Source organism: Otolemur garnettii, unplaced genomic scaffold, assembly GCF_000181295.1.
Source record: "Otolemur garnettii isolate 467f Iridium unplaced genomic scaffold, OtoGar3 scaffold00080, whole genome shotgun sequence".
NCBI lineage: Eukaryota > Metazoa > Chordata > Mammalia > Primates > Galagidae > Otolemur > Otolemur garnettii.
Window position 1 is genome coordinate 3,496,200 of NW_003852475.1, and position 13,278 is coordinate 3,509,477.

General features: G+C 36.8%; 1 protein-coding gene across 1 annotated transcript in view; it reads right to left on the reverse strand.

Annotated features, from left to right (window-relative positions):
* The window catches only part of ZRANB3 (zinc finger RANBP2-type containing 3), a 287,380-nt gene that overhangs the window by 161,022 nt on the left and 113,080 nt on the right, over window positions 1-13,278 (reverse strand). Inside the window, exon 3 of the mRNA XM_003794377.2 lies at window positions 8,119-8,137. Within this exon, the coding sequence (XP_003794425.1) occupies window positions 8,119-8,137 (19 nt within the window). The remainder of the gene's footprint in view (window positions 1-8,118; window positions 8,138-13,278) is intronic.

Sequence of the window (13,278 nt, forward strand, 5' to 3'; positions counted from 1 at the left end):
AAAAAAAAAAAAAAAAAAAAAGAAAGAAAAATTAGAGCAATCAAAGATGTTCCTTCATTTTAGAGATTAGAAAAAGAGATTGTAGTACATCCATATCATGGAGTATTATTCAATGATAAAAAGAAAAAGCTATCAAGCTACAAAAAGACATGGATGAATTGTAAATGTATATCATTAAGTGAATAAAACCAGTTTGACGGCAGTGCCTATGGCTCAGTGAGTGGGGCGCTGGCCCCATATACCGAGGGTGGTGGGTTCAAACTTGGCCCCGGCCTAACTGCAACAAGCAAATAGCCAGGTCTTGTGGTGGGTGCCTGTAGTCACAGCTACTCGGGAGGCTGAGGCAAGAGAATCACCCAAGCCCAAGAGCTGGAGGTTGCTGGGAGCTTTAATGCCATGGCACTCTACCGAGGGCAACAAAGTGAGACTCTGTCTCTAAAAACAAACAAACAAACCAGTTTGAAAAAGCTTCATGATATATGATTCTAATTATATGACATTATAGAAAGGCAAAAATATACAATCATTAAACAAAACAGTGGTTGCCAGAGGTTTGGGCTGGAGGAAATCCTGGAGCCAGGATTCTTACTGTTTGAGTGGGAGGTTTCAGATAAGCAAGGGGAAGGAAAACTGAATAATTCAAAAGGTAATGAATTAGAGTTGGAAACATCAGTATAAACTAATTTTTAGCTTAAGTACAGAGATACTTATATATGGATGTATATATAGTTATTTCCTTGCTCTTTCAGCTGATAGTGATACAGGAGAGGTGGCGCCCCAGCCAGCTCAGCCAAGCTGGCCTGGAGGACCTGCTGTCTCCGCCTTGGTGGCAGCCAGCAAACAAACAAGCAGACTGGAGCGTAGGCAAGGAGGGGGAGTCTCCCTCCCCCACTAGAGGCTCCAGTGGCCAAAAGAACAGGACAACTGCTGGGGAGACACTGGCACCTTGGTGTCTCCTTCCCTTTATACTTATGACTAAATATGGAACCCCCATTTCCTATGCCTAGGTCAATTTCATGTAAGTTTCCTAGGCCTCAATTCTGTAAATAGACTGTGTCCATCCATTAGTATATTCATTCACCTTGCCCCAGCGGAAGAGACTGTGTCCATTCATTAATGCATTCATTTACCTTGCCCCAGCAGAAGGGACTGTGTCCATTCATTTCCTGGCCTCATATAGAAAGAACCAATGCACCTATATATACCACTAAACGGAGAGAGACCAAGAGAAAAAAACGGAGAGAGCCTTTCTCTCCTGGGTTTTCTCTCCCGACCAGAAACTTTAGTGTTTGTATTCTTTTCCTGTAAATAAATTCTGTCTTACTACTGATCTGTGGTCCGCGGATTTACCCTTCAAATCACGGAGACTAAGAACCTAAAACTCTGGTATCAGATTTGGCAAGCCAGCCAGGAGACAAGATGAAATTCCAGTATCAATAGGACCTAGAAAGAATGATAACAGTAGAAACGAACACACCTAGCACCCACACCCTCATGCCAGTATCATTTTTTAATAAAATGAATCAAAGTCTCTTGGAGAAATGGCTAATTCTAGACTGGTGCAAGAAATAAACAAGATACACCTGGAGGCCAGGCGGATGGCTCATGCCTGAAATCCTAGCACTCTGGGGGGGCCAGGAGGGAGGACAGCTTCAGTTCAGGAGTTCGAGACTAGCCTGAGCAAAGTGAGACTCATCTCCACTAAAAATAGAATAACTAGCCAGGCGTGGTGGCAGGTGCCTGTAGTCCAAGCTACTGGAGAGACTGAGACAAGAGGATTGCTAGAGCCCAAGAGTTTGAGGTTACTGTGAGCTATGATGCCACACTCTACCCCACCCACCCCACCCCCTAAAAAAAGAAAAAGAAAAAAAGATGAACCTGGAGCATCCTGTAGTGCCGGAAAGTAAGAAAATGCTTACAAAACAAAAACAAATTCTACAATGATTACAAAAACAAAACAAAACAAAACAAAAACAAATTCTACCAAAAAAAAATTCTACAATGAATGGAGTGTGTCAAAGGGACATAGGAGTCAAATGAAAGAGCTCCCCAATGGTCAAAGTGGAACAATTCGAGCAACAAGATAAAGAAAGTAGTAATGACTTACAACTCAAAGTACAAAATAACTATCCATTAATCCATATTGACATAAATATATGATTAATAGATGAATGAATTCCAAACAGTTTATGTATTTATTCCTCTTTTAAGGAATCAAAATATAATTTCCCATTCCTTAAGTGTAGGCTGCATATAGTTACTTTCTTCAAAAAAATCCAGTATGGAAAGGGAAGAAAAACAAAGAGCAATTTTATAATGAAGATTTGTGACAAACACTGCCTTAAGACAGGTGGTCAGTGTTAACAGTGATAAGTCATAGTATGCACCTTTAATATGATGTGATGACAATGGCACTTTACCTCCACGGACTTCCTCCCAAACGCATACTACTCAAGTCCGATCATCAAGAAAACATCAGATAAATGCTAATTAAGGAATATTCTACAACACCTAACCACTAATTCTTAAAACTGTAGAGGAATTCAAAAATAAGGAAAGTCTAAGAAACTGTCACAACCAAGAGAAGTTTAAAGAGACATTACTACCAAATATAATGTGGAATCCTAGAATCAAAAAAAAAAAGATATTAGAGAAAAAATGAGAAAATATGAATAAACCATGGTTTTCAGTTAATAACAGTTGATAACTCATTAATCAAGACAAATGTACCATACAATCTAAGACATGGGAAACTAAAAACTACATGGAATGTACACAAGAATAATCCGCAGTATCTTTGTAATAATTCTGGAAATCTCAAACGGCTCTAAAATTAAAAATTTGTTTTTTAAGAAAGAAAAGAACATTTAAAAAAATAATAAAGCTGGCCTTAGAAATAAGAAAGGAAGCAGGCAGGTTATACACCAACACAAAATTGCTATCGTCTTTACTCTAACATTACAGTCTCATTCCTTTTAGCACTGTGTCTTCTAAATCCTTCTGTCATCAGTAGTCCTATTTCAAAAATCTAAAGTTTGGTACCTGGGGTGTCTGTACATAAAAGTAATTAATAGACTTGGGAGCTAAATTACTTCAGGTCAATATTAGGTCCTCGTATGGTCTAGCTACACGATCTTAGGCAATTTAATGAACTTCTCTGTGCCTCAGCTTTCCCATCTGTAAGATGAGCATAACAATAATAAATATGACCTCACAGGGTTGGTCTGAAGATTAAATAAATACATGTAAAGCATTAGAATAGAACCTGACAAGTGAGAGTTATTACCCAGTTAGTCAGTTCATTCATTTATTCATTTATTCAGCAAACATGGACTGACAATGAAGAAGAGTCATGAATTGGAAACAGTAAGCATTCAAAGAAGAGAATGCTACATTCCACTAGGACATGGTAAAAGAAAACTAGGGAATTTAGAAGAAAATGAGATAAAAATTCTAATCTTAGCTCACTTTGCTAATAGGATAAGTTTATACAAATAAAAAGAAAACTAAACTTCTTCATGTCTAGTTTAATTTCTTAGTCCTCAAACCTAAAAAATTGGTGTTGGCAGTCTATATATATCATCACCTCAATTTTAAGGTATTCTCTGCAGAAATAGCCCTCCAAGGAGTTCTTCAGTGTTTCTAGACACCTGAAGATTTCTACCTACACAGAAACTACAAAGATTTTTCAAAATTCACTTTAGCTAACAGAAATACTTTTATTAGCATTGAACAGGCCCTATAGCCTCTTCTCTCCAAACTCCTCTTCTAGAGAAGTACCAGCACCCAAACAAAAGAGTCCATAATAGTGACTATAAGGCCTCAGTTCCAAAGATTTACCTACTAATACGTTACAAATAGCCATCAAGTAAGCCAAGCCAAGAGATCATCTCAGCCCTGACAAATGGTTACCTTTGCTTTTGAAAGGCAAGTAATCCTTTATTTGGTGTGCCATCCTCCCCACCAATTTTTTTTTTTCAAATAAAAGGGAGTAAACTAAAAAAGCTTTATATGTGTGTGGGGTGGGGCACAGCAGGGCTAATGTAGAAGAGTAATGAAAAGTGTTACATGGGAGGAAAGTAGGAATTTTCTGACTTATGATTAACAGATTCTAGAAAAAAGACAGAATCCATGTACTGACAGAATTGTATACATTATGACACAAAATTAGGCTATTCATGTAAATTCAGAGTATTAACCTCATCTTCTTAAGTAATAACTAACATTATAACTGCACAGTAGTATGAATTCCATTTTTTATGGAATACAAGTTCACAAATGTTTCTGTATATTTACTACACAGCCGTTGAAATAATGCTTAATTGTGTTAAACCAAGAGCAAGAAAAAAAGAATTAAAACTGTTTAATCTAGGTTTGCAAAGTCCAATTCATTAAAAGTTGCAGCTTCGTTTGTTATCTGAAATATAGCTCTATATTTAAATATACAATAATCACACAATTAAACAAAATTAAGCAGAACTTAAATCAACATTGCAATTTTAAGTTAATGACTATCTTATAGTAGATGGGTTATGTAGTTCTACAAAGACTGCATAATTAGAAAAACAGTGGAAAATAATTAAAAAGGGACAATGATATCAGTGAAGAAAGATATTTGTTTCTAAAGCTAGGGAGAAAACATCACAGCAGACAGCTAAATTACACAATACTCCAAGTGGGTATTCAAGTAGTTTTTAAAAAGTAGGTTCAATAACACAGACGTAAAATTGCTCTCCTAAGGCTTTTAGCTATTTGATGAGTCAAACAGCCATCACATCAAAATATATCTTGTAATTTAAAAATCAAAAAGTGGCTGACCTTCAAATTATAAATTGTACTTCCTTCTCTGACTTCACTACTATTTTGTGATAAGAGGAAGAAAAGCACAGTATTAGGAAATAGAATGAAGGTCAAACCAGAGTTCACATAATTTATATACATACAAGTTCATTTTACTTCAGCATTTTCAATTTACTAACTTTCATCCACACTAGCTCTGTAAGATTCCATAAAAATGGCACTTCAACTCTACTACTAAACAGAACGAGTGGTTGTGAGCTGTGATCTTAGACCTGGATGTCATTCTATTTATTTCCATTGCCTGTTTTTTTGCATTGATGTGTAAAGCTGAGGACTATTTTTTTTAATTGACATTATTAAAAGGGTTTAATATCATAAATCTTGTCAAGTGAAATAGGTATAAAAGAATGAGTTTTCTGGCTTGGTGCCTATAGCTCAAGCAGCTAAGGCACTAGCCACATACATCAAAGCTGGCGGGTTCAAACCCAGCGTAGGCCTGCTAAACAGCAATGACAACTACAACCAAAAAATGGCAGGGGCCTGTGGCAGACACCTGTAGTCCCAGCCACTTGGGAGGCTAAGGCAAGAGAAAAGCTTAAGGCCAGGAATTGGAGGTTGCTGTAAGCTATGACGTAGGGCACTCTACCCATGGGTGACGGCTTGAAGTTCTGTCTCAAAAAAAAAAAGTTTTGAGTCAGAGTCTCACTAAGTTGCCCTCGGTAGATGCTGTGGAGTCACAGCTCACAACAACCTCAAACTCCGGGGCTTAAGAGATTCTTTTGCCTGAGCCTCCTAAGTAACTGGGACTAAAGGCGCCTGTCACACGCCTGGCTATTTTTTTGTTGCAGTTGTCACTGTTGTTAGCAGTCCCGGGCTGGGTTCAAACCCACCAGCCTTGGTGTATGGGGCCAACACATTAAACACTGAAAAACAGTCACCTAACCCCAAAGAATGAGTTTTCAAAATGCTGATGGGCCAGGCGCAGTGACTCACACCTATAATCCTAGCACTTTGGAAGGCCCAGACGGTGGATTGCCCGAGCTCAGGAATTGGACACCAGTCTCAGGAAGACTCTGTCTCTAAAAATAACCAGGCGTTGTGGCAGGTGCCTCGCCTGTCAGAGTCTCAGCTACTTGGGAGGATGAGACAAGAGGATCGCTTGCACCTAACAGTTTACGCTGAGGTACTCTACTGAAGGTGACAAAATGAGATTCTGTTTAAAAAAAAAAAATTGATGGTGAAAAGACAGAAGTCACTATGACAAACACAAAAGTAGAAGTTTTTTTTAAGTATTAAGGAAATATTAAATCTTTAAATATTTTTATTTTATTTAGTTAGTTATTTATTTTTTAAGACAGAGCCTTTATTTATTTAGTTATTTATTTTTTAAGACAGCCTACCCAGCTGTCACCTTGGGTAGTGCCGTGGCTTCACAGCTCATAGCAACTTCCAACTCCTGAGCTTAAGCGATTCTCTTGCCTCAGCCTCCCAAGTAGCTAGAACTACAGGTGCCCGCCACAACACCCAGCTATTTGGTTGTAGTTGTCATTGTTGTTTGTCGGGCCCGGGCTGGATTCGAACCTGCCAGCCCTGGTGTATGTGGCTGGCGCCTTAGCCGCTTGAGCTACAGGCACCAAGCCTTTAGAATTTTTTAAATAAAAAATAAGAATGGTTTTGAAATAAGATGATAAATTATTCAACATGTGAAAAGTGCAATTAATTGTAATTAATGAGAGATTAGAATAATGAAGAGACATTTGGTGGCTAAGGGTTCATTGTGGACTTTGTGTACTTGTTAATTGCAAAGATAGACATTTTTGGATAACAGAAGAGTTTTAAAGGGTTAAGGTGCTGATCAAATATTTATCTCAATCCATGGATGAGTCCATGGATTTAAAGCCCATTCAAACTGAGTCTACAACATCAAAATGAGGACAAAGGTACAAATGGTGTATTGCATGTCTGCTAAGACTTTCCCCCCAAGACTGACTTATGGAGGTCATAAAAGATGGGGTTACCTTTTATATTTTTTGTAGACATAAAATAGGTCTGTTTTGGAAAAAATTTTATACACATACATAGACATATATCACATATAATTTCTACACATAGATATGTAAAGGGAAATTATACTTCATTTTGAAGAATAAATTCATATTTCCATCTGGTGAAAACATACTCAGGGATAAAATCATAAACCTCTTTTGGTCCTTTTGGACTCACAAATTAATTAATTTATGAAGAGCCTTGTAGAACCCATCCTGTTCTAAAGGATAAATCAGCATTGTTTTCTAAATGTCTATATCTTGTTTTTCCAATGATATTGCTAAAGTTCTTCACAGGCAATGACTATGTTTCTAATTGTAACCTCTACCTAAATAAACACCTGCTGAATCAACAGTCCAAACTAAAAACTTAGGTAATGACAAAACAGCATGAACTGAGAAACCCTACATCAACATTTTTGAATAGCATTCATGTAATACACTATTCATTTTTTTTTTTTTAAAGAAGAGACTGTGGACAAAAACCGCTGGTGGGAGTCTGAATGTAACTAAAACTAAAAGATAATTAATTGGGAGATTTCTAAAAATGGTTTCACTTTTGCTAAAAATTTAGTTTCTATTTCCTTCATTTCTAATATATTTTGAAAATATATATTTTCCAGTATGCTTTGCATACTTAAAGCATCATGAAAACCAGGAACGCTTTCTCAAATTGCTAATTTTTAGTAAAATTTTATTGATCTCTTACTATTGATATATTTCCCTGAGAATATATATAAACAGTATCATAGTTCATGTAACAAAAGCTTCCATTTCAATAAGAAAACATGATTATTGATATATATGAGAACATGTCACTTAAATGTATCAAATTGTTTAGTGATAATAAAATGCCATTTTACTACTATGTTTCATACACCTAGAGAACAATTAATGATATCCTTTAGAGCAAAATCTTAAAAGTTTAGCTTTTAAGTAGGTAGTATTATGACAGGTTAAAAAAAAGAGTTCAGCTTTTGGGGGGACTGTATTTCAAAGAGCACTCTTGGATACTAAGCAACAATATAAAATTTTGGATCACTAATGTTAATATTAACACATGTTCCAGAAATATGTCTTGCAAACACACATAGAGATACACACTTGTCCACCTGTCCTCATTCTCTTTCCCTCTCCCTGAACATCCACTCACCCCTCTCCATATATAAAAATATACTCATAAAGAAAAGACAGAGAGTACATGGAAAATAATAGATACTAAAAACCAGTTTCATAATTTTATAAAAGACATAAAACCCATGAAAACACTTACTTCATCGGCCACCATACACCTGGAAAAAATAAAAACAAAACCAAATTAATTTCTTTTTTTATTTTTATTTTACATATTTTTTATATATAAAAAATATTATTTTTTTTATTTCTTTTCTTTATTTCTTTATTTTTATTTCTTTTCTTTATTTTTATTTTATATATTTTTATATACATAAAAAATATGTATATATATATTTTTTTGAGACAGAGCCTCAAGCTGCCCCCCTGGGTAGAGTGCTGTAGCATCACAGCTCACAGCAACCTCCAACTCCTGGGCTCAAGCAAGTCTCCTGCCTCCACCTCCCAAGTAGCTGGGGCCACAGGTGCCCTCCACAACGCCTGGCTATTTTGGTTGCAGCCATCATTGTTGTTTGGCGGGCCCGGGCTGGATTCAAACCCGCCACCTTAGGTGTATGTGGCTGGTGCCTTAGCCACTTGAGCCACAGGCACCAAGCCAAATTAATTTCTTAATTATCAAAGTCAACCATTTAAAAAGTTTAGATTAAGTAGCTTGCCACAAAATAGTTTATAAATGCTAAAGCACTAAGCCAGAGAGGGGTATTTAGAAGTGTGCATGAGAATATGGGCCAGTGCTGATTTTATACTATTCTCCAGCTTCTAAAGGCGTATGGCTATGTGGGAGTTGTAGAGCTTCAGCTTCCCACGGCCTAAGCAGGAAGACAGCTAGAATGACCCTTCAAAAATGTGAGTGATTATACCAATAACTTCCGTCCTCATCCTTTAATCTTAAGAAGATTGGTCTTCCCTAGATATCAGAAGAATGTTGCCTTAAAGTGCAACAAAGTAAGTGGTAACCACATACTAGCATAAGCTAACATATAACTAATATGCTATGCCTATTTTCAAGCTGAGTTTTGATTTTTATTATTTTGCTAAGCTTTCTCATCTCTATTTTTTCTAATTAACCTGTGGAAGTACATTCTATAGGTTTGAAAATTGAGAATAGGGGCATAAACTCAGGTCCTAAGTGGAAGAAAAATCACAGACCAAGAGAAAGCCAGCAGGCATCATCAGGGTCCCTCTGAAACAGCAAGTATATCATAGAGGAAAAACCATCTCTTAACAGATTTCTAGGCAAACCAAAAAAGGAGTGGAATAAAAAAAATAAAAATTGGTATGGAACGAAGTCTCTATTTCTATTTTATTCTTCCTTTATTCACAATGTTCTTGACATTATACAATTTTGTAAGATTTCTTTCTTTTTTTCTTTTTGAGATAGTCTTATTCCGTCACCCTAGGTAGAGTAACATGACATCATAGCTCACAGCAACCTTGAACTCTTGGGCTCAAGTGATCCTCTCACCTTAGTTCATTTTTAGTAGAGATAAGGTCTCATTCTTGCTCAGGCTGGTCTCAAACCCCGAGCCCAAGGAATCCACCCACCTGTCATCCCAGAGTGCTGAGATTACAGGCGTGAGCCACTGCACCCACCCAGAAGTGGATATAATGTATTGAGCGTCTACTAGGTAACTGGCACTGCTCTAGGTGCTGAGTATGTAACAGTAAATTAAAATGTCCTTTCTTTATGTAGAAGTCCAGTATTTATTTAAAAAAAAAAAAAAAGGAAGAAAAAAGAAGCAGAAAGAAAAAGGAAAAATACAAAGTTACTAACTGGACGAAGATAATAAATATGTGATTCCAATGGTGATAAGTGCTATTAACTAAAATAGAGTAAGGCTGAATGGTAGAATAGGGAATGCAGGGGGAGGAAGGAACTATTTTACAGAATGGTTAGGTGGTTGCCTCTCTGAGAAGGCAATTTCAACATAGTGGTAAAATAGCATTTTATTATCACTAAACAATTTGATACATTTAAGTGACATGTTCTTACGTATGTCCATAATGTTTTCTTATTGAAATGGAAGCTTTTGTTACATGAACTATGATACTCTTTATATACATTCTAAGGGAAATATATCAATAGTAATAGATAAATAAAGTTTTACTAAAAAATAGCAATTTGAGAAAGTGTTCCTATTTTTCATGGTGCTTTAACTATGCAAAGCATACTGGAAAACATATATTTTCAAAATATATTAGAAATGAAGGAAATAGAAACTAAATTTTTAGCAAAAGTGAAACTATTTTAAAAATCTCCCAATTAATTATATTTTAGTTTTCAACAGATTTCACATTTAATGAGGAATGTGGAGGAAGGATATCTTCAACCAAATGATCAGTAAACACAACATCCCTGAGGCAAGATGGTTATGAGATAGCTAAGAAAGAGCAAGGGGAAGTGATAGCAATGGCATGAAGTTTAGATTTTCTTAAAATCCTTTGAGAATAAGCAATGCTTTACGTTTTAAAAAGATGACTCTAGCTTATAGAGAATAAACTATAGAAAGCCACCGCAAGCATTAGGAGGTCACTGCAGTAGACCAGAAGAGAAGCAATGATGTACAGATGAGTGGGAGAGGTCGAGGTAGTGAGAAGTAGTCAATTTAGGAACACTTTTCTTTTGAGACCAGAGTCTCACTCTGTTGCCCAAACTAGAGTGCCATTGCCTCAGCCTAGCTCACAGCAACCTCAAACTCCTAGGTTCAAGCAATCCTCCTGCCTTGGCCTACCTAGTAAGGAGACTACAGACACCCACTATAATGCCCAGCTAATTTTTCTATATTTAGTAGAGATGGGGTCTTGCTCTTGCTCAGCCTGATCTCAGATTCCTGAGCTCAAGAGATCTTCCCGCCTCTGCTTCCCAGAGTGCTAAGATTACAGGCATGAGTCACCCTGGCTGGCCACGGAATATGTTTAAAGTAGAGCCAGTAGTATTTGCTGGTCAATTTGGATGTAGATATAAAAGGTACATATAAAAAAGTCAAGAATGACTCTTAAAGTATTGCCTTCAAAAGCTAAATGTGAAAAATGGTGGTGATGGGCCAGGTGCAGAGGCTAAAGCAGGAGGATCACTTGAGCTCAGGAGTTCAAGACCAGCCTTAACAAGAGGCAGATCCCTCCACCCTCCACCGTCCCTACTAAAAATAGAAAACAAAAAAATAGTCAGAAGTTGTGGTGGGCACCAATAGTCCCAGCTACTTGGCAGGCTGAGTCAGGAAGATCACCTGAACCCAGCAGTTTGAGGTTGCTGTGAGTTAGGCTGACTCCATGGCACTCTAGTCTGGGCAACAGAGTGAGATTCTGTCTCAGAAAAAAAATAATAATAATAATAATGGTGACACCATTCACTGATACAGGAAAGATTGAGAGAGGAATACCTATGGATGACAATCAACTGCTGTGATATTAGATATTCAAGTCAGATTGCTGATAAGGCCACTAAATATGTGAGTTAATGGAATGTTAGGGAATGAGATGTAATGAATTTGAGAGTCATTATTACATAAATGGCATTAGAATGAGCAGATGTGGGTTGTTTGAAACATGACCACTTGGTTATGGCTTATTCCTCTCTATGCCCAACTCCAAGTTGCTTAACTTCCTAAAATGAACAGCTTCTGTGAATTAGGCTTCCTTTAGGTATCTCCAGTGAGATGGTCCCTAAAATTTAGGTACTAGGCTGGGTGCAGTGGCTCATGCCTGTAATCCTAGCACTCTGGGTGGCCAAGGCGTGTGGATTGCTTAAGCTCCCGGGTTTGAGACTAGCCTGAACAAAAAGTAAGACCTCATCTGTACTAAAATAGAAAAACTAAGGCAAGAGTATCGCTTGAGCCCAAGAGTTGGAAGTTGTTGTGAGCTATGACACCATGGCACTCTACCTAGGACAACTGCTTGAGACTCTGTCTCAAATAAATAAATAAAAATAAAATAGAATAAAATTTAGGTACTAGGCCTATTCTAACCTCTGGGATTCTTATTGTTAAGGATAGTTCAGTAACCAGGCCTTATTTCTAATGAGCCATCAGAGAAAATAACTGACCATGTAAGAGGCCTCAACATTTGAAAAGGGACAATGAGTGAATAACCAGAGTACATATTTGATTAAAGAGGACTAGAAAAGAAAGAAATTCTGCGTTCCTCCACAATTGCAAGAGCACTTAAGTAAATTGATTCCAGAAGCATACAGAATTCCTAAAGCTTAAAACTATAATTTTCAAACCAAAAAGAGTAGATGGATTTTTTTTAAAGATGATTATCGATGGCTGAAGATATAGCACAAGGATTATCTCAAAGCACAGAACAGAAAGCTGAATAAATGGAAATAGTGGAAGTAAAGAAAAAAAAAAAAAAGACTGAAAGATAGGCCCTCAAGTCCTAATATGTAGAAAACAGGTGTTCGCGGGGAGAAAATGCACCATAAGGATGAAAGGTAACAATTAAGTAAATAACAAAGGAAATTTTCTCTTGGTTGCAGAATTACCTCTGGAGGATAACTGAAATGGAAACCAAATTTCAGGATGGAATGAAAAGAAAAGATAAATATCTGCTCATATATTTTATAAAATACATTTATATTAAAGATAAAGAAAAAATCTTGTAAGTATCCAGACAGAAAGAACTACCTATAAAGGGAAAAAAATAGAACTGGCATTGGACATAACATCAGCACTAGAAACTAAAACACAATGGGAGAGGATCTAAACTGCTTAAAAGGAAAGCAGAGGTCACGCATCATCATCCAGCTGAGATACCCCTTATTTGTAAGGGATGACATGACAACAAAATCAACATTATACCATTCAAGCAAACCATCTGAGGAAAAATACCTGAGAAAATAACCAAACAATAAACATATCATAACATAGTTTCAAGATAGGTGAAGATGAAAGGGCATCTGGTAAGCAAGGAAGGTTGAGAATTTAAGGGATGAGGTGTATTCTAACTAAGGACTCTACAAACAGAAGGGACACAATCAGAAAATCTCAATGTGCAAAAGTGAAGGAAGGTAGGGAGGGAGAGGGGAAGCTGAAAGTATCCTAAAGCAAAATACTGAATAGATGATTTTAATCAGGAGACTAGATGAAATCTAAGGAAGGACGGTATAGAGAGAAGGAAGGAGGAAAAGCGGAGGAGCTGTTCAGTGGGTATAGAGTTTTGGTTTTGTAAAATGAGAAACTTGTAGAAAGCTGTTGCATAACAAGGTGCACACAGTTAAAATTACTATACTATACAGCTGAAATAGTTAAGATGGTAAATTTTACATTATCTGTTTTTTACCACAATGGTAAAAAAAAAA